Source organism: Pipistrellus kuhlii, unplaced genomic scaffold (assembly GCF_014108245.1).
Source record: "Pipistrellus kuhlii isolate mPipKuh1 unplaced genomic scaffold, mPipKuh1.p scaffold_m20_p_1, whole genome shotgun sequence".
NCBI lineage: Eukaryota > Metazoa > Chordata > Mammalia > Chiroptera > Vespertilionidae > Pipistrellus > Pipistrellus kuhlii.
In genome coordinates, this window is record NW_023425404.1 from 79,641,241 (window position 1) to 79,667,961 (window position 26,721).

The 26,721-nt window shown below is 38.8% G+C and overlaps 1 protein-coding gene across 2 annotated transcripts in view; it reads right to left on the minus strand.

Moving 5' to 3' along the window:
* Positions 1-2,426: 2,426 nt before the first annotated feature.
* Positions 2,427-26,721, minus strand: part of RAB18 (RAB18, member RAS oncogene family) — a 29,594-nt gene continuing 5,299 nt past the window's right edge. Inside the window, exons 3-7 of one of the 2 annotated variants that reach the window (XM_036453293.2) lie at positions 18,389-18,450; positions 12,299-12,371; positions 6,914-7,032; positions 6,773-6,839; positions 2,427-4,367 (exon numbers count right to left, since the gene is read on the minus strand). In XM_036453293.2, the coding sequence (XP_036309186.1) occupies positions 4,195-4,367; positions 6,773-6,839; positions 6,914-7,032; positions 12,299-12,371; positions 18,389-18,450 (494 nt within the window). In that variant the 3' untranslated portion in view covers positions 2,427-4,194. The remainder of the gene's footprint in view (positions 4,368-6,772; positions 6,840-6,913; positions 7,033-12,298; positions 12,372-18,388; positions 18,451-26,721) is intronic. The other variant, XM_036453301.2, reaches the window with a different exon arrangement.

Below are 26,721 nucleotides of genomic sequence, written 5' to 3' on the forward strand. Positions count from 1 at the left end.
GAGAAGAGGCGGTAATTATACAAAGAAATAGTGGATGGTATTGTGAGAGAAGGAAGTGGATGCTGGATGGGGAACGACAACATACACGAACAAGGAACTTATGCAATAAAATATTAAAAGTACTCAGTCTAAGTAGTTATCAAAGAAACATAAGTAAAATTATGTAATTTAATACTTATCAAGTTGATAAAAGAAATATTGTTTGTGTGTGATAGAGATGGTGAAGGGGCAGGACTGAAAATAGGAGCTCACACTGCTATTGAAAAGGTGCTTATATACAAAGCTGTTTTAACTAAAAGGCATGTAAGCAAATTTCACCCCACAATTAGAAACATTACTGGTTTCTAAATATGAAACAAAAAGCTAGCAACAAATAGTAAAATTCAGAGTCCCATAACATAACAGAAGTTGAATACCTTTTACTCCGCTCCAATCTGATAGATGTTTCCATGTTGGAAAAAATAAAGATCAGATTTCCTGGGTAAATCTATATTCTTTAGCTCCAAGTCTTGATTTGGCCTATCTATTTCTTTCTTTTATCTTCTTTCAACATTCTTAGACAAAACCCAGAATGAAGCCTATAGATGACTAATCTTGGCATAGCTGGGATCAGAACTAGTAAAATGTCTTCTGAAAACTGATTAAGTCCTTTCACCCCATACCAACTTGGGAAAATACTTGGGAACAAGAAATTCCCACTTATAAGTGTGATTGTTGAAATAGACCTCAATACATAGAAGCATGCTTGTATACTGAGAAGACTTGCAGTCTAGACTTGCAATACCTACAGGATTGTACCAGTTCACTTGAAAGTCAGAAAAAATATACACTAAACTGTATTTAAAGATATTACAGCTATGAGGTAGGTCTGTGCCATCCCACAGGTAGAATAGTGGCATAAGAAGGATGCTCTTATAAGCTATGGGGCCAGTTCCACACTTTGTACAGAATCATGTATATTTAAGTATGCAAACTACAATGAATCAAAATGAAGTCCAATTCCAGTGCACTCAATTAGAAAATCAACACCAAGTGTGAATTTAGATGACAATGAAGTGAAAATATTTCCCTTTACCCTTGCAAAATTGGATTTTGAACAAGACTGTTCCTGAATTTTTCTCAAATCCAGTTACAAATTGGAAGTTAAGGTGCCATAAGTCCCCTGACATTGTACTATTCTAAGTCAGAGATTTTCATTCCAACCTGAGAAGATAAAATAATTAAAAGACAACTTACTTCACTACCTTAACTTTTTGGTTAAATGACTTATAGATGGCTGGTTTACATCAATGGGATTTATTACATAACCCCAAAATCTGAAATATTTCTATTATACATAAAAAAGAACAATAAGAAATAGGAAAACTCTCAACCCTGCTGAAACTAGTCACAGCAAAGGGAGCAGTGGTCAAGAACATGGATTCAACAGTGAAGTTGCCTTAACTGGAATTCAACTCCATCACTGATTAGCTCTATGATCTTTGGGAAGTTACCTAACATATTTGTGGTTTCATTATCCTCATTTTTTTCTTTACTGATTTCAGAGAGGAAGAGAAAAAGAGATAGAGAAACATCAATGATTAGAGAAAATCATTGATCCGTGCCTCCTGCACGCCCCCAACTGGGGATTGAGCCCGCAACCCAGGCATGTGCCCTTGGCCGGAATCAAACCTGGGATTCTTCAGTCCGCAGGCTGAAGCTCTATCCACTGAGCCAAGCCAGCTAGGGCTCATTATCCTCATCTTTAAAGAAGAGTACCAACCAATCACTTAAGGTTGCTGTGAGATTTAATGAGATAATCCACCACTTAGAACAGCAGTTCACACAAAGGAAACTTACAATAAATGCTATTACTCCATATTAGGAGTAATTGTGTATATGTTTGTTTAGGTCTATTTCTGTATTCCAAGAACTCAAACACTATATCCTAATTGTTCTAATTTGCAACATCTGCATAAAGCACTTTTAATATTTCAAATGCGTGGAAAATAAAAATTAACCAATTCCTTTCAGTGACTAATTTTAGATATTACAACTACTTCACTTAGAAAACCTTCACTATGGCCAAAACCGGTTTGGCTCAGTGGCAGAGCGTCGGTCTGCGGACTGAAAGGTCCTGGGTTCGATTCCGGTCAAGGGCATGTACCAGTAGGGGATGTGCAGGAGGCAGCTGGTCGATGTTTCTCTCTCATCGACGTTTCTGGCTCTCTGTCTCTCTCCCTTCCTCTCTGTAAAAAATCAATAAAATATATTAAAAAAAAAAAAGAAAGAAAAGAAAGAAAACCTCCACTATGAAACAATAAGTTTGCAACAAAATAGCAAAGGGAAAGCCACAGACTACCGTAGAATTGAATAACACTATATTCAGAGGTTCTTCAGCTGGTGAGATTAATAGGTAAATGGATAATACTTTCTGAACAAATACATCTAGGGAAAGCAGGCTATATTTATTCAAAAACTATAAAAGGTTACAATATAAATCAAACAAAATTAGTTTTTAAAAGTTAAGTGACTCATGTATCCAAATTCTGACCAATTCAAGGCAATAATGCAATGTACAGAAAGATTATTATATAGCCCAAAGGAGTAAAAAGCAATAAACAGAAATGCCTTATCAATACAGATACTACATGAATATACAAATCTACAGTTTTAACAGAACAAAAATCCTAAGTACATGTGTTGGCTACCTTTTTCCAAATTAAAGTAGTAAATGTTTTATACTTGATAAAAATGTATATACCGTACACAACTTTTAATCACATGTAATGAGGTCTAACAAGTGTGAATAAAGTAAAATATAGGGTTTTATGTGGAGGTGGACATTTCAGAAAGAACCCAACTTCAAATAAATCTACTATCATATATATTGCAAAGATGACCCACAAAAATGTTTATCCTTTACAACGGCATACAAAGAACAAAATGCCCAGAAATTAATATCAGAATTGTACTGTGAAGGGTATTAGAGTGATTGACTTATCTGAAAAGACAAACTACTTATTTGGGAGCTTAAATAGCAGAGGTCAATGTGAATTAAATAACATGAGTAAAAGCATATAATGTACAATAGCGAAGGTTAGAAAACTGAATATAGTGGGAAAGATTTATTAGTCTGTACAAGTTGGTTTTAATAAAATATTGAATTGTTACAATAAATTACCAAGATTTTCACTACAACACTATTTTCCCATACACATCAAAATCTGGAAGCAATATGACTTTCTCAAATTGTCATTAAGTGTTTTGTTTTTTTTATCCCAACCCTCAAAATACAGACATAGGTTTTTGAATATCAACAAACCATTTATGGAAGTCATTAGATACAGATATTCATAAACATTACACAGCTACAATTGGAGGTACCTGGACAAACACCACCAACATTTATAGAAAAAGGTGTTGGTTTCAAAGTGTAAGTACTAACATGAGTCACATAAACACACTATTCATGTCTTTCCAAAACCAAAATGGGGAAAACCTTATTGCCATTCTGCCAAACACCCACTGAAAATGTTGCACTAAGTGTCTTGAATCCAATGTACATATCACAGAATTAAAACTCTAGTTAAGCAACTGAGCTACTCACTGAAATTAAAAAGTAAGATCAAACTTCTTTAACATATCAATGCTATTTTAGAAGCATCATCAGAACAGAGATTTAATTATAAATTGGCCTGGATTGCATCCTATAAAGAGAATTTTGCTTAGTACCAAAAGAGAATCTGTCAGCAAACATCCTAGGGAAAGCTGTGGAATCATGCTCTTTGTTATTCTTGAAGAAACTCACCAGGCTGGATATCTGTAATCTCTCAGCAGTCCTAGGAGTTCTACATACCAATTAATTCAGTAATTGATAGGAGTATTTAAGCAAAAAGACCAAAAGTAGACCTTGTTCTCACATATATTAGACAGGTGGATTTTTAAAAATCACATGATAAATGTAAATCATAAAATCGAGTATACTTATAAAAGTACACCAATTTTATGTTACATAAAAAACTGTAGGCTGCAAACTGTGCATGCTTACCATAACATTTTACCTGGGAAAGCCAATGAGTGAGATTTCTTGTAAATACTTATGCCATGATACAAAACAAATATGTGCAAACTGCAAGGTCCCTAAAATAGCAGTTAAAGAGTTTATATACAGAAAGATGTCAATATCTGATCAAATATGGCATTTCCCAGAGTCTATAACACAGAACAATAACCTCCACAGGCTCCTCCATGGCCTTCTTCCCTGTGTGACAGTTTGACTCCTTTATTCTGGTTCTCACTTTCCCACAGTCCAGGCGTCTGAATGATCTTTTCAACAAGTTCCTCAAAGGCACACTGTACACCATCACACGTTTTTGCACTTGCCTCTGAAATTCAAGGGAAAATGTCATTTTTTATGTATATTAAGTACAATCCTTCTGATCATACGCCTATGTTTTTATGGGAAATTATTATGGTATATAGATCAGCCTACAATATGTAAAGACCCAAATCAATAATTCCCCCCCAACAGGTTTAATATTAGTGAATTTCCTCAAAGTCTCAGTGCCTGTCAGCTTTACTATTAAAGCGTCTCCCAGATTAGTTAACTTTCCACCACCTGCCAAAAGCCACAGTCAAAGCCACCAGCTTCATTCATCTGAACTACTGTATTGTAAGAGAATGACTAGCCTGCTGCTTCTGCTTTCATGGTCCATTTTCTACACAAATGGGTCCTTTAAAAAAAAGAGTATCAGACCACAGCACTATTCCCTTGCTTTCCACTACACTTAGAATTAAAAAACATTTATTTACCATATCCAGTGAGGTCCAACATGACCTTTTTAAATCCCAGCTCCCATTATCACCAACCTTCCCCCAACACACACTGCTCCAGCCAGAGCTTTCTTCCTGTTTCTTAAATACACTAAACTGGTTTCTACCTACCTCAGGAAATATCTGCTATTCTCTCAGCCTGAAATGCTCTCCCTCTAGGTCTTCATATGAGTGATTCTTGCTTAAATGTAATGTCATTGCTTTACAGAACTCTGCCTAACCAGTTCCCACACCGGTCATCCTCTCCTAACAACGTTTTCTTTCTTTCAAAGGATTATTTATTTATTTAACTATTTCCTATACTAAAACATAAGCTCCATGAAAATAGGGAGTTCATTCTATTCATTATTATACCATCAGTGGCCAATCAATATTTAATAAACAAACGAATAAATGTTGAAATGAAGGACTCCCAACAAGTAAGCAGTAGAGGAGTACTCAGTTCTTTTCTAAAACTCCCTATACCTTTCACTTACAGCACCCTGCTTCTAACTATATATGATGTGCTCCCATATTAATTTATTGATTCCTAGGTAATTCTAACACTATGGACTAAATTAGTAATTCCTAAAGCTGACTTCACATTAGAATCAACTAGGGTGTGTTTTTATATATTGCCTTCTAGGCCTTCTTTAAAACCCATGGCCCAGGGGCCTAGAATTTTAAAAAGCTCTGCAGGTGCTTCTGATACAGGCGGTCCACTTTTCTATCTAGATGAGGAGGTCGGCAAACTTTTTTTGTAAAGGGCCAGATAATAAGTATTTTAGGCTTTGTAGACCATGGTTTCTATTGTAACTGAACTCTGCCATGAATCCAAAAGCAGCCACAGACAATATGTAGAAACCTGAGGGTGGCTGTATTCCAATACAAATAATGGGGCCAAATTTGGCCCCTATTGTAGTTTGCCAAACCCTGCTCTACCTTGCTTCTGAAATATTAATGTGCACGCAAATCACATGAAGATTTTATTAAACTACAGATTCTAATTCAGAAAATCTGGTTATAGCTTGAGATGAAGCATTTCTAGCAAGCTCCCAGGTGGTGCCACTGTTGCTGGCACATGAACCAGCAAAGTACAACTTTAGCACAGGGAGCATGGCTTTATTGAATGGCATTACATCCTGAGAGGAATAATTTGACAGTGTTCTGTATGACTTCACATAATGAGATCCTATTTTTTATTATAAAAGAAAAAATAAAGAATCTGATTCTATAGTTAGATTTTACAGCATGAGACAACTATAACTAAATACATCTAACCTAATAATAGAGTGATTTGCAAATTAACCATCACTCTGCTACACAAGCCACACCCGCCAGCCAGAGTATGCATATTAGCCCAACAAAGATGGCAGTTTATTTGCATATGCAGAGGGAGGGAGGACTGAAGACTGAAGACAGCATAGAAGGAAAAAGGAGGAAAAGTGGAAAGCAAGGCGGCTGCGGCTGCTGGAGGGAAAGCACTGGCAGCGCATACAGGGCAGGGTGGGGCGTGGTGCGCAGCGCTCACAGCCCGAGGTGGCTGCAGCAGGTGAGGCCCCAGAAACAGCCCCTGAGGGAGTGGTGGGCGCACAGCCCCTGAGGTGGCCATGGGCGCCGTGAGGCGGGCGCAGTGGAAGAGCTGGGGGTGGCGAGAGGGAAGCCCACCGGAAGTCTTGCAGAAATATTCCTGCAACAGGTGTCTAGTCTATCTATAATAATAAAAGTATAATATGCTAATTAGACTGACCATCCTTCTGGACAACCTTCCAGATGAAGCCAGGGCTGCAAGGGAAGCCCAGGTCCCGGGTGACACGGGAAGCCAGTGCAGATAGCTGGGAGATGGCAGGCCTACACTTGCACATATTTCGTGCAGCAGGCCTCTAGTATCATTTATAATTCATTGAGAAAAATTTAACAGAAATTCCACTTTTAAATTGCTCAGTAACAAGTAAATGATAAATATTCACACACCTACCTATAAATAACATGGAATGCTTTCGTGCAAATTTCAGGCCTTCGTTTCTATCAACTTCACGATTTTCCTAAAAAACAAATTCAAAGATTTTAAAAAAACTACCAAGACACAGAGAAAAATGCCAAGTGTCTAACTTCTTACCTTATCAATTTTATTTCCAACTAGCATGTTTACTATGTCATTTCTTGTGCAGTATGTCTCCAATTCATTTAACCAATTATCCAGCTTAACAAAGGTGTCTCTTCGTGTGACATCATAAACTGAAGTAAAAAGAGTCATTTATTAAATAAGCATTTAAAAATAAGAGCAATGATATCATATTTTTTATATGAAAATAGGAACTAACATTACTATATAGGAAAATCTGGGTTTTTTTTTTTTTTTAAGTCTTTTATACTTATCAGTATCTACTCATCCAAAAGAAGCAACAAGTACATGAAAAAAAATACAAACACATTTTAATTTTATTAACACATACTGTAAGAGAAATTAGTTATATCCTGTGTGATAACTGAAAATTAATTTAAGTAAAACAACTGCTACCCCCATTCATAACAATAAGAAAATGAAATCTGTACAAAAACAGTGTTTTGGTTCAAATCTGTGGCAAAATATCAAAAACTTTACATGAATTTGTTAATTTATTTCTTACAAACACCAGAATTTGAAAACCCAAGTAAAATTAGTACATGGGATCCTGATTGTCTTCCTGTTATCCCTTTCACATTATTCTGAATTATTGTAAGTAAAGAGTTTTATTAATTTATAGTATTTTCTAAACTTAGGAAATGCTAAAATCAAAACAATAAGACTCACTGTCAAATTAATACAAGTAAAACCAAAGCCTCAAAAGTCACAATATGGAGGATCCAAGATGGCTGCGCCCAGGTGAACACCTAGCCGCAGCCGCACACAACAATTTCAATAAAATACAACTAAAATATAAAACGGACATTGCCCAGAACTACAGGAAGGTTGACTGACTGGAAATTCTACAGTGAGAAGCAAGGAGAAAACCAGAAGGAAGTGCGGAGGAGCTGGAAAAGCCAAGGTACGGAGACGCGGAGCGCGGAGAGGACGGAGTCGGAGAGGAGGGAGGCCGAGTGCCTGGCGGGCGTTCCCTAGCGGAAAGGAGATAAAACTCCGACTGTGCTGGGCCCCCGACTGCTCTGATCCCCAGTTTTAAGCCTGACCCCGGGGACTCAGGCTCAGCCATAGGGAGCCAGGTTGTAAGGCGGAACCCCGGGGAAGTGGCGAAAGGAGGTCCCGGCGACGCGCACACACTGCGTAAAGAGAAGGGACCGACGGCTGTGCCGAGGGAGTGCCCTGACGGGAAGGAGACTGGGGCTCCAGACTGCTCTGGAAGCCACCTCCAACTCCACTTCCAACTGAACTGAACCCCAATACCGGGCTCATTGTGGGAGAGCATAGACTGTTTGGCAGCAGGCGAAAATCGAGGGCACCTTTCTCTCAGAGGCGCCGGCAGCGAGCACTGAAGGACCCGCATAGGGCGGGCCTGACGGAAGCCAAAGCTGCAGGCTCCACCCTGAAACTCCGTCCCATCTGTAACTGTGAAATGCGACAACAAAATAGATCACAAACGAAAGAAATGGAGGACAAAAAGCGTCTGGATACAGAGTTCAAATCTACGCTTATAAGGTTTTTCAAGAATTTCCTAGAAAAGATGGATAAGGCCTATGAGGATATGAAAAGAGATCAACTAGAATTAATAAGGAGTCATCGAGAAATGATAAGGAATCAACAAGAAATAAAGAATACATTGTCTGAAATAAAAAATATTTTACAGAGTCCTAAAAACAAAAGGGAAGATCACAAGAATCAAGTCAAAGATTTGGAACATAAAGAGCCAGAAGACACTCCTCCACAGAAGCTAGAAGGCAAGAGAATCCAGAAAATTGAAGATAATGTAAGAAACCTCTGGGACAACTTCAAGCGAACCAACATCAGAATTATGGGGGTCCCAGAAGATGAGAGAGAGCAAGATATCGAAAACATACTGAAAGAAATAGTGACAGAAAACTTCCCCCACCTGGTGAAAGAATTAGACTTACAAGTCCAGGAAGCACACAGAACCCCAAACAAAAGGAAACCAAAGAGGACCACACCGAGACACATCATAATTAAAATTCCAAGAGCAAAAGACAAAGAGAGAATATTAAAAGAAGCAAGAGCAAAGAAGGTAGTAATCTATAAAGGAGCACCTATACGATTGTCAGCTGACTTCTCGACAGAAACCATGCAGGCCAGAAGGGAATGGCAAGAAATATTCAAGGTGATGAATAGCAAGAACCTACAGCCAAAAATAATCTACCCAGCAAAGCTATCACTCAGAATCGAAGGCCAGATAAAGAGCTTCACTAATAAAAAAAAGCTAAAGGAGTTCATCACCGCCAAACCAGAATTATATGAATTGCTGAAGGGGGTTCTTTCAGAAGAGAAAGTAAACAAAGATAAAAATTATGAACAACAAATACGTAACTATCAACAAGTGAATCTAAAAACCAAGGAAATTAAAAAAATCTGATGAACAATATTAACTATTGAATATAATAGAATCAGAGATATGGAAGGGAAGTGAACTGACGATTCTTGGGGAAAAGGGGAGGAGGGCGTGGGAAGAGACTGAACATAAACTGTGCACCTATGGATGAGGACAATGGGGAGAGGGGAAAGGGCAGAGGGTGGGGTGGGAACCTGGTGGAGGAGAGCAATGGTGGGGGGGGAAAAAAGGAACATTTGTAATAATATGAACAATAAAAACTTATAAAAAAATAAAAAAATAAAATATTTCCTCTAATTAAAAAAAAAAAATTAAAAAAAAGTCACAATATGAAAGAATTCTCCCTACAACTGTTCAATATTCATTTCAAACCATTTCCCAGGAGCATTAAAAACACTTTTAATGAAAGCCTGCATGATAGAGCAGCATCTGAGGTGTAGGTGTAAGTTCTGCTGCTCCAGAGCCTGGCCTCCAAACCTCCCAGCGCAGGATAGCATCTGTCAGCTCTGGCCTGGCTCTATCACAGGAATGTCGTTGATCATTATGAAAATCTCAGAAATGTGGAATCTTTTGACAAGACATCTAAAAATGTTGGAGGACCTGTGGGGCTCCAGCATATGGTGATATAATGAAATTACAGATTCAAGTGGATAAAAAGGGGAAGATAGTGGATGCCAATATAAAACATTTGGCTATGGTTCTGCAACTGCCTCCAGCTCATTGGCCACTGAACAGCTGACAAGGAAGACAGTGAAGGAAGCCTTAACTATCAAAAACTCAAATATCATCAAGAAACTCTGCTTTCTCCCTATGGAACTGCACTGTATCACACTGGCTGAAGATACAATCAAGGCCACCCTGGCTAATTACAAACTGAAATAAGAATCCAAGAAAGGCAAGGTGAAGAAGTAAGAGTCCTTGGCAAAGCTTCCAGCAGGACATATCAGCTGCTAGCCCACCAGTCATGCAGTAAACATAGATTTCAAAAGCCCTCACACACTACAATAAAAGAGCTGTGTGATTACCATAATACCCACATTTGTGGCTCTACTGCAAGCAAAATACAGTTTAATTGTTCTGAATCCTGTGGTTTCTTTCAGCCCACTTTTATCATTTTAACCCAATTTGTGTATGTTTTGTATTGTTTGTATGACCTTAAAACTGAAATCAGTAAGTCTCAAGTTTTGATAGTACATGAAATGCACAAAAATTTATTTTACCTGAATCTACTTTGGGGAACATTTCCATTAGAACTCCTTAGTATGGTTATTTGATAGAACTAAGTATTATACATGAAACAGATCTGCATATATATTGATATATACACTAATAAAAAAATTAATATGCTAATTAAGCCGAGTCGACCAGACATCTTCCGGATGTCCAACTTCTTTCCAGATAAAGCCACAGTGGCAGGGGCTGAGGCAGAGGCAGTTAGGGGCGATCAGGCTGGCATATGAGCAATTAGGGGGTGATCAGTCCGGTAGGAAGAGACAGTTAGGGGTGATCAGGCAGGCAGGTGACCAGTTAGGAACCAGTGGTCCCGGATTGGAGATAGAGCAGGTTGGGTTGAGGGACCATCCCCAACCCCTGCACGAACTTCATGCCCTGAACCTCTAATATAATAAATAAAAGAATGTAAGCACAAAAAATAAAAGACAAGCACTTTTCAATAAGTTACAAGAATCCACATTTGGTTTTTAAATTTTGTGTGATTATAAATCAATAGTGTTAAGGGCTTTGGGCTATTTTTTTACAACTAATAAAATGCCACTAATTGAAGATCAGTTACTGGTACTACTCTGAAACCAACTATATGTGGATCAATCTTCAATTATTTCCTTATTAACATGTATTTTTAAGTCTAATAAATTAGTCTGATCTTTATTTTTCAATTGCTTGACAAAGGGTTAAAAACAAGTTTTGAAAGTTCTGTTCCCATTGCAATTAGCTAATATTAATAATAGGAAAGAGGCAAAGGGAAGGCCAGACATTATGAGCATGGTCATCTGGGCAGCTTCACCAGAAGGCTGCAACTTTACACATCCCAGGGAACCACCATTCCACACAGATCGCCAAGGGAAGGGTACAAAAAGGGGAAGATGCAGGCAAGTACCCTCCCTCGTCAGGGTGTAGGGAAGATGCTTGTCTGTCAGCCTAACCTGGGAACAAAAATAATTGGCCAGGGGAGAGGAGGCAATGCAAGCCCACAAAAATTTGAGAATACATAATCCAAAGACAAATAATTATCTCTTTCTTATGCTTCTGGCTTTGCTCCTGCTTCCTTGCATTCACCATGTAATCTCTCTAGTCATGTGGCCCTAGAAGCCATGTGAACCCCACATCCAATGGACTGCAGCTGGGAACACAAGCTAAACTAGCCAGATGCTGGAGTGAACTTGCAAATATAGAATGGAGATTCTGAGTATTGGCTTTAATCCTAGCATTGCTGAAGATAAGATTGGACTTTACCATGGCAAGATAGATGGAGATGAGACCTTGGAAACACAGGATTTAATTCCACAGAAATAAAACTTTCCACAAAAATTCATCCTCCTATGGGGAGCTCAGGAAATTCTTATCCCAGAAGCACCCCCATCCTAGCCAGTTTGGCTCAGTGGATAATGGCCTGTGGTTTGAAGGGTCACAGGTTAGATTCCAGGCAAGGACACATGCCCAGGTTGCAGGCTCGATCCCCAATAGGGAGCATGATTCTCTCTCTTCACTGATGTTTCTGTCTCCCTCTCTCTCTCCCTTCTTCTCTGAAATCAATAAAAATATATTTTTAGAAAAGCACCCCAAGAAGCCCACTTCAATGGGCAACAGGTGGGGACACAGGGAGCACCTCACCAATAACCATCTCAATATTCATTAATATTAAATAAAGTTAGCACAAGATCAGGTTATACAAAAGTAGCCCTAGAGAAAAATAAAAACGTATTCATCTTCACAGATATGTATAATAAACAACATTTTAAAAATAGTATATTAAAGTAAAAACTTACCTAATATAACACCCTGTGCACCTCTATAATAGCTGGGAGTTAATGTTCTGAACCTCTCTTGACCAGCAGTATCCTAAAAGTGACAATCAATTACTATTAAATAAAAAAAGTATAAATTAGAGACATCCAAAACACTAAGTTAAGAGTAAAAAGTAAACAGCATTATTAAAAATATTAATGCACAGATTTAAAATTTGAAATTTAAATGTGTTCTCTTAATGACAAATGTTACCCTAATATATAAAAACTCTGGGTTCATAACATCCAAAACAACCAAAAGCTCTACCGACCAGATTTCAGTGCTGGGTTGCTGTGATGACCCAGCATTGACTGCCCACCACTGCTGGTGCTCTTACCCAGTACTGACTACAGATCAGGCCTGAAGATAGGACTGGAAAGAGAAGCAAGGTCTGACCCATAGCCTCCGTGCAGTTGTTGATCAGCCTTTGCCTCTCTCATTCTCGTGGGGTCAGACCAGCAGCCATGCCTCTCTTTCTCTTGGGCCTCCGCTAGGGCTGCTGATCAGCCCTGCCTACCTAATTAGGCCTACTGATAGGCCCAGAGACGCTGATGGCATTGAAAGTGACCAATCAGAACCAAATCAAGGTGAAGTGCAAGGAGCGAATGGCTGCCTAGGAGCCGGAGCTTTTGATGTTGACTGGCATAGCAACCGACAAATCAGAATCAAATCTAGGTAAAGTGCGAGGAGCCAATGGCTACCTAGGAGGCAGAGCTTTTGATGCTGACTGGAATAGAAACTGACCAATCAGAACCAAATCTGGCTGAAGCATGAGGAGCAAATGGCTGCCTAGGAGGTGGACCTTTTGATGTTGACTGGCATAGAAACTGACCAATCAGAACCAAATCTGGGTAAAGTGTGAGGAGCCAATGGCTGCCTAGGAGGCGGAGCTTTTGAAGCTGACTGGCATAGAAACCGACCAATCAGAACCTAATCTGGGTGAACTGTGAAGGCAGAACCTAAGGTGGGGGCTGAGGAGGGGTTTTAAGGGCAATAGCTGTTTGGTGTAAGGTGTAAGAAAGTGGTTCAATTTTTTAATGAGCAGTTTGGCAGTATAATGCATATGGCTAGGTATCAGTCCAGATATATATATATTATGTATTTTTGCCTGCCAAGAGCATCTCCTCCTGCTGAAAAGGCTTATCCCCCCATTTAAGCAATCCTATCCTATATAATCTATCTGTACTAATAATATATACTAATAAAAGGGTAATATGTTAATTAGACCAGGTCGACCAGCCATTTTCTGGACATCCAATTTCCTTCCAGACAAAGCCATGGTGGTGGGGGCCAAAGCAGAGGTCATTAAGGGCAATCAGGCAGGCGGAGGAGGACTGTTAGGGGTGAGAACAGGCCAGCAGGGGAGGGCAGTTGGGGGGCAAGATCAGGACAGCAGGGGAGAGCAGTTAGGAGTGATCGGGCAGACAGAGGCAGTTGGGGGCGAGATCAGGCTGGCAGGGGAGAGCAGTTGGGGGCGATCAGACAGGCAGGCAGAGGGGTTAGGGGTAATCAGGCAGGCAGGCAGAGGTAGTTAGGGGTGATCAGGCAGGCAGGCAGGTGAACAATTAGGAGTCAACAGTCCCAGATTGCAAGACAGATGTCCCACAGGGATCAAGCCTAAACCGAAGTTCATACATCCTCCAAGGAGTCACTAATTGGAGAGGGTGCAGGCTGGGCTGAGGAAACCCCTCCCCTCCTCCTGTGCACAAATTCCATGCACCGGGCCACTAGTTTCTATATATAAAAGCCTAAGCGACCATTATAGCCAGATTACCAGAAGACCGGCCATAGCTATGATGTGCACTGACCACCAGGGGGCAGATGCTCAATGCAGGAGCTGCCCCCTTGTGGTCAGTGTGCTCCCACAACCAACTCCTGAGGCTGGTCAATCTCCCATGGTCCCTCCTCCTGGCCAGCCGGCTGGTCCCAACCAGCCCAATCACCAGCCAGGCTGAGGGACCCCACCTATGCACAAATTAGTGCACCAGGCTCTAGTATTAAATAAAATTGCTGACTCATCTCAAAAATGCACCTAAGTAAAGGTGTTCTACCACTTCAGATTTAAGATTTTTATCAGTCACAAAACCTATTTCATTGAAAGCTATGGTTCTCAACTTTGGCTGTGAAATGAAATTTCCTGGATAACAGGTTCCAACCTACAAATATTCTAATTTGATTGGTCTAGTCTAGGGACTGAAGGAAGTTTTTAAGACCTTACCAAGTGATTCTAATATAAAATCAAGGTTGAGAAACACTGATTTAAAGAAAATTACAGTAGTGTCTTATTTTAGGTAAGAACTTTTAAGTTTGACTTTTAAAAGTGTCTTCTATATATTTTCTTTTAGGAAAATGCATAAAACCAAACCACTCATTTCTGACTCATGCTAGGAATGAGTACACTGTACACTAATAGGAAGTTAAGATTTCATGAGGAAGGAACCTCATCTGCTTAAACACCAGTTTGACCCCAGTGCCTAGAGAAAGTCCTGCTACTGGATAGCTGCTCAACTTCTGTTGGGGGAAAACAAAATGAAAAAACTAATTAACAAGTCTCTACTTCCAGGATGGTTCCTTCTGCCTTCTTTCCTACTATCCTTGGGCTGTGGCTTCAAGTTAACTAAGATTATGCAAAGTAGGAGTTGGTAATCTCTGCCTCAGCTCACCATGTGTTTTATTATATAAGGTTTTATAAAACCTGAACACAGCCAGTCCCATTTTACTCATGTACTTCCATATGGTCCACTTTTATGGGAAACTTTGCACCAGAGAAAACAGGGGTTGGGGGACTGTGTGATAGGGTTAAAGGATCAAGAAGTACAAATTGGTAGTCACAAAACTGTCTCAGGGATGTAAAATACAGCATTGGAAATATAATCAATAATATTTAATAACTATGTATGGTGCCAGGTGGGTATTAGAAAAAAGTGTGGAACACTATAAAGTTTATGATTGTCTAATGACTATAATGAAACTAGTATGACTGAAACTAATATAAAATAACTAGAGGCCTGGTGCACAGATTCATGCACCACTGGGGTCCCTCGGCAAAGCCTATGGGGATTGGGCTGAAACCACCAGTCCAACGCTGCCTGCCACTGCTGCTCATCCCGGCCCCACTATGCCTGCTGCAGCCGCTGCTCAGTAGGCTCACTGCCACTCCTCTGCAGTCTTCAGGCTGCAGCGGCCAGCCATGAGCCCTATGTCTAATGCCCATCAGTCAGCTGAGCAGCACTTACACTCTTAAGTTGAGCGTCTGCCCCTGGTGGTCAGTGTGTGTTATAGCGAATGGTTGACCAGTTGTTCGGTTGCTTAGGCTTTTACATATGTGTGTGTGTGTGTGTGTGTGTGTGTGTGTGTGTGTATACATATTGTCTAACGACTATTCACACATATACACACACCCCTACATATACATACAGACTAGAGGCTCGGTGCACGAATTCATGCACCAGTGGGGTCTCTTGGTCTGGCTTGTGGGATTGGGCCAAAACCGGCTCTCTGACATGCCCCAAGAAGTCCCAGATTGCAAAAGGGTGCAGGCCAGGCCCAACCTGTGCATGATCAGGGCCAGGGAGGGATGCAGGAGGTTGGCCAGCTAGGGAGGGCCTGCAGGAAGGCTCCAGGGTTTGTCTTGACCATCTCACTCAGTCCCGTTTGAATGGACCCTAGAGCAAGCTAACCTACCAGTTGGTGTGTCTACCCCCTGGTGGTCAATGCACGCCATAGTGACTGGTCAACCAGTCAACTGTCAGTCCCCTGGTGGTCAGTGCATGTCATAGTGACTAGTTGACTGGTCAACTGCCCCCTGGTGGTCAGTGCACGTCACAGCAAGCAGTTGAGCAGCCTTAGCATATCATTAGCATATTATGCTTTGATAGATTGAATGGAAGATCAGATGACTGGACACTTGGAATATTAGGCTTTTATTATATAGGATAATTAATGTAAACTAATTAGAAAATATAATTTAAAAGGTTTATAGTCTGATAATGTAAAGTATCCTGAAAAAAGGAAAAGCTATATATTAAATGTCAACTTAGCTACCAGCCCCATGGTTGTAAACTCAAATTTAGCTATGGAGCAAACAGAAACTAGCTCCTTTACATATAAACAGTGCTAACAACCTCTAAGAGGTTTAGAAGGTCGAGAAAAATTTTAAACCAGCAGTGACAGGCTCTGGCAATAACTAGTTTCTTTCCCTGGCCACAGCAGACAATGCTTTAAGAAAATAAAATAAGGTAAAGCGTGGTTTGTGGTAATTTATAGCCCAGAAGAGAAACAGGAAAATAACTTTGATGTAAACCACTCTGCACATTCATTGCTCTGCCACAGATTAACTTAAATAAATGTAGAATGTCCTTGGCTTCCAGATTCTCACCACTATAGAAACTGGCCCTCCCTTACCCCTGCGTGTTAAAGTAAAAAAGTAACAAAGTTAAAATTAAACTTTCTAGCTCTGACCATTGTGGCTCAGTTGGTTGGAGCATTATCCCATATACCAAAAGGTCAAAGGTTTGATTCCCAGTTAGGGCACACACCTAGGTTGTGGGTCAATACAGGAGACAACCAATGTTTCTCACATTGATGTTTCTGTTTCTCCCTCTCCCTTTCTCTCTTTCTAAAATCAATTAAAAAAAAAAAAATGTGTCCTCGGTTGAGGATTTTTAAAAAAAATTAAACTTCCTAAAGAAATAAATTTATGATGAAAAACTAATTTCTCTTTACAGAAGTTCTCCTTGCTTCAAAATTTCTTATAAAACCTGCCTCTAATATTTAAAATCATTCAATTTTCATGTTTACTCTCAAAACAATATTTAATTAAAAGCAACATTAAGTGAAGTGTATTTACTACCTAATACAGTTTATAATACTGACAATGTGATATAGATCAGGACAAGAACCAAGCATGAAATGTTTTTATCCAAAGACTTTTTGTTATTACAGGAAAATGTCAATTTGCATAATGAAAATACCCACAATTTAATAATTAATTTCTAGAACTAGCAGAAAACCATTTGAATATTAATTTTGTTCCCTTTGGTCTTCACTGAGATCAACTTCAGTAACTGCCTTAATAAAACACAATATAAAAATCAGAACTGCAATTCCAGTAAATTCTGCATCAAGTCCAATGTTTTAAAAATAAAGACTGTAGCAAAAAATAATTGTTAAAATATTACACGATTTTGACACTTTAAATGTAAACATTTAATTAGATCAGATGTTTGAGTCTTGACATTTGTTATTCACCATAAAAATATTTACATAGCCCTAGCTAGTTTGGCTCAGTGAGATAGAGCGTCAACCTGCATGTGAACTGAAGGGTCCCAGGCTCAAATTGGATCAAGAGTACATGCCTGGGTTGGGTAGAGGGCATGCAGGAGGCAGCCCTGGCCAGTGTGGCTCAGATGGTTGGACATCATCCTGTTCACTGAAAGCTTGCCATTTTGACTCCTGGTCAGGACACATACCTAGGTGGCAGGTTCGGTCCCCGGTAGGGGCCACTATGGGTGGCAACTTATCAATATTTCTCTCATACATCAATGCATCAATGTACTCTCCTCCCCCCCACCCTTTTGTATGTCTAGATCAACAAAACATGTCTTTAGGTAAAAAGAGAAAGAAAGATGGAGAGACATAAACAAACCCAAAGTTGGTAAATTCTAATTTTATAAATATTTATACTAATAAACATGAAAAATTATTTTTTCTAAGTATGACGGCATTCCCCTTCACCCCTGTAACTCTCTTTAATGTTATGTTAGCTCAGTCTAAGCTGCCTTTTTAGAACTTAAAAAAAATACATTCAATAACAATGATTCTGACAGGCAAGATGGTTTTTTAATATTTTGTTCTATTTTTTGGTATTCAGAAGGGACTATATATTTTAAATTTTTAAGTAAAATAAGTCTCTACCTAGTTACCCAATGATAACTATTTATTGTTTATCTTTAATCAACATATTTCCCAAAAGTTATATAATACAAGACCTCAATAACACTACACATATCAATATCTGCTTCTTTAAAAAGTACAGTTTAATATTCATAGAAATACAGTTTAACTCTTACCCATATTGCAAGTTTAGCCTTATTTCCATCCACTGAAATTGTTTTCACCTTAAAGTCAACACCTTGAAAAAAAATAAAAATTTTGGTAAGAATCCCAGTAAAATATATTTTTAAAATAATTACCTATAAAAAGTCACTTTATCAAATGCCCTAATTTACACCCCAAGTCCTTAGAGTTATGGATGTAAAGATAAAAGTATCAGTAAATTTCAGTACCTTAGGATAAACGAAAACCAGATGCTTGAAGAATTCAAACACTGACCTACCTTTACTTTTTGAAAAAATAAAAATGTTATTGAAAAAATAAAATTCAGTGTAAGGTGGGCATTAAATATGCACATTAATAGCCAACAGTTAGAATATTCATGGTGCTAATGGAGAAAAGACTATCTATGGCTGACTGTGGAGCCAGGCAATTTTCAGAAGCTCCCATAGAACCTACATACTTATTAAGAGCACTGTTCATAGCTGACGAACCCCGTAACTCGGATTCTGTAGGCAACTTGGGAGGACTGGTAAAAATATAAAAAAGCCATTCACTCCTTGTCTTGTAAATTCTTTCTTTGTTTTTATCCTATGAAACAGTATTAGTTTTATATAACCTTATCAATGATTACTTGCTACTGCACAATTTCCAAAAGACAATTTACACACTAAAACATTTGTGCCCAACCCATTAAGAATCTTCATATACAAAATTTATCTGGAATAAAAAAAGACCCTGAATAGCTGCAGCAATCCCAAGTAAGAAGAACAAAGTAGGAGGGATCTCAGTACCAGATATCAAATTATATTACAAAGCCACTGTTTTGAAAACTGCCTGGTACTGGCACAATAACAGACATATAGATCAATGGAATAGAATAGAGAACCCAGATATCAGCCCAAACCACTATGCTCAATTAATACTTGACAAAAGGAGGCAAGAAATACAATGGAGTCAAGACAGTCTCTTCAATAAATGGTTTTGGGAAAACTGGACAGATACATGCAAAAAAATGAACCTAGACCACTAACTTACACCATACACAAAAATAAACTCAAAATGGATAAAGAACTAAAACATAAGACAGGAAACCATAAAAATATTAGAGGAATCCACAGGCAGCAAAATCTCAGACATATGCCAAAGCAATTTCTTCAGCGATAAAGCACCTAGGGCAATGGAAATGAAGGAGAAAATAAACAAATGGGACTATATCAAAATAAAAAGCTTTTGCACAGCAAAAGAAACCATCAACAAAACAACAAGAAAGCCCAATGCATAAGAGAACATATTTCCCAATGTTATTATCTATAAGGGTTTTTAATCTCCAACATTTACAGGGAACTCATATAACTTAACAAAAGGAAGATACACGATTCAATAAAAAAATGGGCAATGGACCTAAATAAATACTTTTCGAAAGAAGACATAAGGAAGGCTAAGAGATATATGAAAACATGCTCAAAGTCACTAATCATCCAAGAGATGCAAATCAAAACAATGCGGTACCACCTCACACCTGTCAGAATGGCTATCATCAACAAATCAATAAATGACAAGTGCTGGCAAGGATGCAGAGAAAAAGGAACCCTCCTGCTCTGCTGGTGGGAATGCAGACTGGTGCAGCCACTGTGGAGAACAGTATGGAGTCTCCTCAAAAAACTAAAAATGGAAATACCATTTGACCTAGTGATCCCACTTCTAATAATATACCCAAGAAACTAGAAACAACAATCAGAAAGGATAAATGCACCCATATATTCATAGCGCCACAATTTCCCATAGCTAAGATTTAGAAACAGCCTAAGTGCCCATCAGCAGATGAGTGGATTAAAAAACTGTAGTACATCTACTCAATGTACATCTACTACACTGTGGTTAAAAAAAAAAAAAAAAAGGAATTTTTACCATTTGCAACAGCATGGATAGAACTGGAATGCATTCTGCTAAGCGAAATAAGCCAGTCAGAGAAAGATAAATATCACATGATCTCTCTCATTTATAGAATATAATGAATAACATAAACTGATGAACAAAAACAGATGCAGAGACAGAGAGGCATCTATCAGACCATCAAACCTCAGAGGGAAGATAGGGGAGGGTGAGGGTAAGAGGGAGAGATCAACCAAAGGACTTATGTGCATGCATATAAGCCTAAACAATGGACACAGACACCAGCGGGGGAGGCAATGGAGTGATAAGGACACATATGTACTATCTTAATCCATAAAGAAAAAGATTAAAAAATAATCTTTATACATGCAAGAGGGATGCTTAAAATTCTGTAAAAATATATTTGAATTTATGTAATGAGAAGAGCTTCATAAGAAGTCACATGAGATTTTACTACAGCAACCCAAAAAAAACTTCTTCCTTTTCAGGAAAAGGAATGTCACATGCCATCTGGTTTAAATGAACAGTAACTATCCACATACCTTTAAAGAGGATCAAAAATAATACGCTGTCTACCCAACTGGCCAGAGGAAAAACATTAGTTCAAGAGGCTTGGGAAAAAACTTTCAAAAACTTTCAAAAAACTTTTATTTGCTTGTCACAATTAATTCAGAAAGCCACAGCTAAGATGAACAGCACTATCATATGCTTAATAGAACACCTGTCACCAATAAAAAATATTAGTAATTATTGGATGATTTCTGGTAATTCACTACATATACAAATAAGGCACTAAAAATGCATTTCAAAATGTGTTTTATGCCAGGTTTTTCTGTGTGCCGAAGATTAAGGAAAAAAAGTTTGGTGTTTTGGGCTAGAGTGATAAAGGAGTTGATAAAGACATGGCTAGAAAGATGTGCAACCATTAGTTAAAGGATAGTGCCAATTACGTAATACAAGGAAAACCTTAGTTTCTTTGCAGTCAAAAACAACAACAAAAAACAAAAACCCATGTTAAATAATCTGGTGTGTACCAGGTTCTAGATTTTTTTTAAAAAAAAGAAAGAAATTACGCCACACTAATTACATAAAAAATATGGAATGACTTAAATTTTATTCATATTGCTTTAAAAAATAAAACAAAACCTAGAAAATCCATATGACAAGAAAGGGTTCTGACTTGGGGCAGGTACTAAATGAAGGTCACTGGGAGACACTACGGAGAGACAGCCTGTCACACATACTCTGCAGTTAAATTCTCAAGGTTTTTCAGAGTGAAGAACTTTTGTTTTCCCCCTTAATAATCACAGACAGAACCATCAGAGGAATGCTGGCCTTTCTGCTAACTACTGGTTAACAGAAACTCACTATTCCCAGAATGTTTGTTTTCCTCCTCCTCAATCTCCTTCCTCTTTTATAATTTCCTGTTTTTGCATGTTTGTGGAAAGCCTAATTCCTTTCTCTGTAATGTGTAATTTGCATATCGATGATTGTCTCCAAGTTATTCTTCTAACATATTAGATCTGAAAGTTACAGAGAACACACTTCAGGAAACTGTCACTTAAATCCTACCATCAAAGTCAACAGACACTGTTAGCCTGACAGAGCACCTCATCTGGATTCAGACCCCTCAAGTCCCCCATTCATCATCCATCTTCCCTTGTCTCCTCTGGTGATTATCATGCGCTGACACAGAGCTCTTTAGCTCTCACATGCTCAAATTGTTTCTTCTTCAAGGCTGGTTCTTCTGTTTCCAAGTAGCTGTTAGTTTGTTTTCATTGGTGGCAGCAGTGAAAATCTTTTTGATAAATTTGATTTTGCCAACTTCTAACTAGATTTGATTAAACTGTCTTCCCAACCTCTTCAGGTGGATAACAAGGAGCTCATAATAGAAGCAGAATTTCTAGGAAATAAAACCTCCCGTGTTTCTCCTCTAGTACAATAATGATTTACAGATATGTGCTCTGTAAAAAGCAATTCTCAAACTCTCCAGGGACACCAGCTGAGTGTCCTGCAAATCAATCCAGCTCTGATAGTACCTAACTGGAGTTAGAGTCAGATCCTACAAAGCAAAGGCTCAGTTCCACAAGACTGCTACACTCATCATTTCAGATGCCAATCACAAATCTGTTATTTGTGCTTCTGACCAACTGGCAATAAATCACAAGGTCCCATGATCCCCCTCCTTGATTCGATTAATTTGTGATAGAACTCAGGAAAACAGTTTACTTACTAGATTATCATCTATATAAGCTAATATGCTAAGTGTCTGACTGTCCAACCAGTCGCTATGACACGCAGTGACCACCAGGGGGCAGATGCTCAACACAGGAGCTGCAGTGAGTTGGCAGCAGCAGTTCCCGGTGACCCACCCCAAAACCAGAGAAGAGGAAGCCTGATTCCTCACAGACTGTGAGATTCCACCTTCGGCCATGGGTAATGCTGCTGGGGCACTGTTGGCCCCAAATCTGGTGTTTTGCACACTTGCATTTGTGTTCCAGACTCTGTTGTATGACAGCAACTTTGAAGTGCCCTCTCGTACTCCGGGACCCCTCAGGGGATGTCGGAGAGCCAGTTTCAACCCGATCCCTGCAGGCCAGGCTAAGGGACTCTCACCTGCCAGAGAGACCCCGCTCACTCCAGAGATCCCAGGGAGGTACCATGGGAGGTTGGCTCCAAGACGTGTCCAGCCCATCTCACCCAGTCCTACCCCGCCAGCCACCTTTTTGTTATTTCCTTTCAATGTGCATAAATCTGTGCACTGGATCACTAGTTTTATTATAAAAGGATACAAATCAGGAACAGCAAAACGGAAGAGATTCATAGGGAAATGTATAGTGGGAAGGGGCAAAGGGCTTCCATGCCATGCCCTCCTCCAAGCTCACCATCCTCCCAGCACCTCCAAATGTTCACTAACAAGGAAGCTTGCCCTGTCAGCTCACCACTTCTACTGAGTACTGGAAGTTCTAGCCAGACAATTAGGCAATTAGAAAAGAAAAAAGAAATAAAAAGCATCCAAATTGGAAAGAAAAAAATAAAATTATCTTTTTCACAGACAACATATTCTTAACATGTAGAAAATTCTAATGATTCTATTCCACATGTATACAAGAATAAGTGAATACAGCAAAGTTGTAGAATACAAAATCAACACACAAAAATCAGCTGCATTTCCATAGACTAGCAATGAGCAATCCAAAAAGAATATCTTTTTAAAAATTCCATTCACAATAACGTAAAAGAGAATAAAATATTTAGGAATAAATTTAACTGAAGAGGTTAAATTGCACACGTACACCTACAAACAGTGCTGAAAAAAATGAAAGAAGACATAAGATATAAAAAAGTGAAAAGACATGTTGTGTTCATGAATGAAAGACTTAACATTGTTAAGATGACACACTACCCAAAGCAATTTACAGATTCACTACAATCTCTATAAAAATTCCCAAAGCTGTGCGCTGGCCAGTGTGGCTCAGCTGGTGGGGCATCACCCTGTACATCAAAAGGACACTGGTTTGATTCCCAGTCTGGGCACATGCCCAGGTTGCAGACTTTATCCCCAATTGGGGTAAATGTGGGAGGCAGTGATCGATGTTTCTCTCTCTCCCTCTCCTTTCCTCTCTCTCTAAATAAATATTTAAAAAAAAAAAAAAATTCTAAAAGCTTCTTTGCAGAAATGTTTATGAATTGGCTTTTAGACCCTATCTGAGGGTGGGGGCTGGATTCCAGGGGTCCCAACCTTGTGATTAGAACATTGGGACATTCAGACCCAGCCCTGACCTCTGGGGAAGGGAGAAGGGCTGGAGGTTAAATCACTCACTAATGGTCAATGACTTAACCAATCTTACCTATGTAATAAAACCTCCATAAAAACCCAAAAGGAGGGAAGTCCAAGATCTTCCAGGTTGGTGAACACATAGATTCGGGAAGAGTGGTGAATGGAAGCTCTATAACCCCTTCCCATACATCATTCCTTATGCATCTCTTCCATATGCCTGTTCCTTTTATAATAAACCAGTGATCTAATAAGTAAAACGTTTCTCTGAGCTGCTCTAGCAAATTAATTGAACCTGAGGAGGGACTCCAGGGAAACTCTGATTTATCAGTCTTAAGTACAGGTGACAACTTGAACTTGTGACTGACATCTTAAGACTAAGGAGGGGGTTGTAGGAACACCCCATTTAAACCAATCACTCAGAAGCACAGGTGACAACCTGGGATTTCCACTGGCATCTGAAGTAGTGGGGAGGAGGGAGTGGGCATATTAAGTGGGTACAGGGGAAGTGAGCAGTCCCATAGGGCTGAACCCTTTATCTGTGAGATCTGATGCTATCTCAGTTACATAATAGCAATAATCTTCTTCTTGTTCTATATATATATGGCTAATATGCAAAGTGTTCCCTCTGAGTTCAATCAGGAGATGGGAAGTTCTATCACTCTCTATGACGTGCACTGACCATGGAGGGGTGGGGAGGGCCATAGAACGAAAAGGCCCTGGCCAGCAGCCAGTAGCCAGGGAAGGAAGGCTGGCAGTCGGGAAAGAAGGCCTAGCTAGGGATCCTACCCATGCACGAATTTCATGCATCAGGGCTCTAGCATTATAATAACTATGTATGATGTCAGATGGGTAAATTTAGCAGGATGATCATTTCATAAGTTATATAAATGTCTAATCACTGGGTTGTACACTTGAAACTAATATAATACTGTACATCAATTGTAATTGAAAAATAAACATTGTTTCAAAAAAAAATGTCAAAGCCATGAAAGATAAAGATTTAAGAATTGTTTGGATTAAAAGAGATTAAAGAGAAATCACAACTAAATCCAATATGTGATCCTGGACCAGAAACAATTCTTTTACTATGTAAAACATTAATGGGATAATTGATGAAATTTGTCTGTATATAGCAGAATTGTATCTATGTTCATTTAGGAAATACACAAAGTTTTTAGAGGTTAAAGACATAAGATCTGCAATTTACTCACAAATAATTTGGAAAAAGGCAAGAACACTGTATGGAGAGAGAGAGAATGATAAAGCAAATGTGATAAATATTAACATTTGGAGAATTTGAGAAAGATATACAGGAATTCTTTATACCATTTTTACAACTTTTCTTTAAAAAATAAACATAGTCCTGACTGTTTTTGGCTCAGTTGTTAGAGCATCAGCCAGCAGACCAAAAGGTATTGGGTTCAAGTCCAGGTCAAGGGCATGTACCTGGGTTGCAGGCTCAATCCAGGGTAGGTGTGGGTCAGGACTTGTGTGGGAGACAACCAATCAATGAGTCTCTCTCACATCGATCTCTCTCTCTCACCCCTGTCCCTTCTTCCCTTCCTTCCACTCCCTTAAAAAAAAAAAAAAAAAAAAAAAAAATCAATGGAAAACTATCCTCATGATTAAAAAATAATAAATAAAAACAAATATAAAGACACACAATAAGTTAAAAAAAAAAAAAAAAAAAAAAATGAAGCCAGTTCAGAGAAATCATTTTCCCTAACAACAATGCTAGAATCATCCTTACTTAGGGGTGTCGAACTCAATCAGAGAAGGGGCCAAAATCTAAAATCCAGCCTAAATCACGGGCCGAATGGTTTACTGAACAGTCATAAACTGTCATTGTGATGGAAACGCAGCGGAGTGCAGTGATGACAGCGCGGTGCGGGCCACATTGCAAGGCCTGGCGGGACGGATTTGGCCCGCGGGCCTTGTGTTTGACACATGTGCATTAGATCATAAAATTTTAGAGCTGGAAGAAAAATGTACTCTCTTTCTCACCAAAACAACTCCATTTTCAGATGAAAGCAATAAAGTTAAATGCCTTGCTCAAGATCACAACTATTGATATTTCAAGTCAGAGCCCATACTATTATCTTGCTCTGACTCAGCTCTTTCAATTATGACAAGCTATTTCTTGATATCAGTATATTGTCATCTACCCCTAAACATGATACCAAAACATTTAGCTCTATCTTTTCATATATTCTAAGAAGCTCATGCAACAAACCACTCTCAGGCAATCAAAATTTAATTTTAAAAAGGCACTCAAGTATCACTGCTCCTAACAATCTTTAATAATTAATATTGATAAGTATGTTGAGTTCAGAATTCATGCCAAATACTGTAGCAATGCTAAAAATACCAAATTAACCCATTCTACTGTAAGGTGACACTGTTAGGTCTATGATGATAGAGACCCAAATCTGTATTATTCATCATTATAACCCCATCTCTTAGGATAGTGCCTGGCATACAATAAATAATCTAATAATAGACTATTGCTGAGTTAAAGACCATCTACAGTACAGAAATATAACTGTGTTTGCGGATAATCATAATACACAGTGTTAACACAGTGTCATGAGACAATAGATTAGAAAGTTATTTTTACTTGGTGAGAGCTACAAAGTCTTCAGAAATTTAATGACATCAAAGTTAAGCTCTATA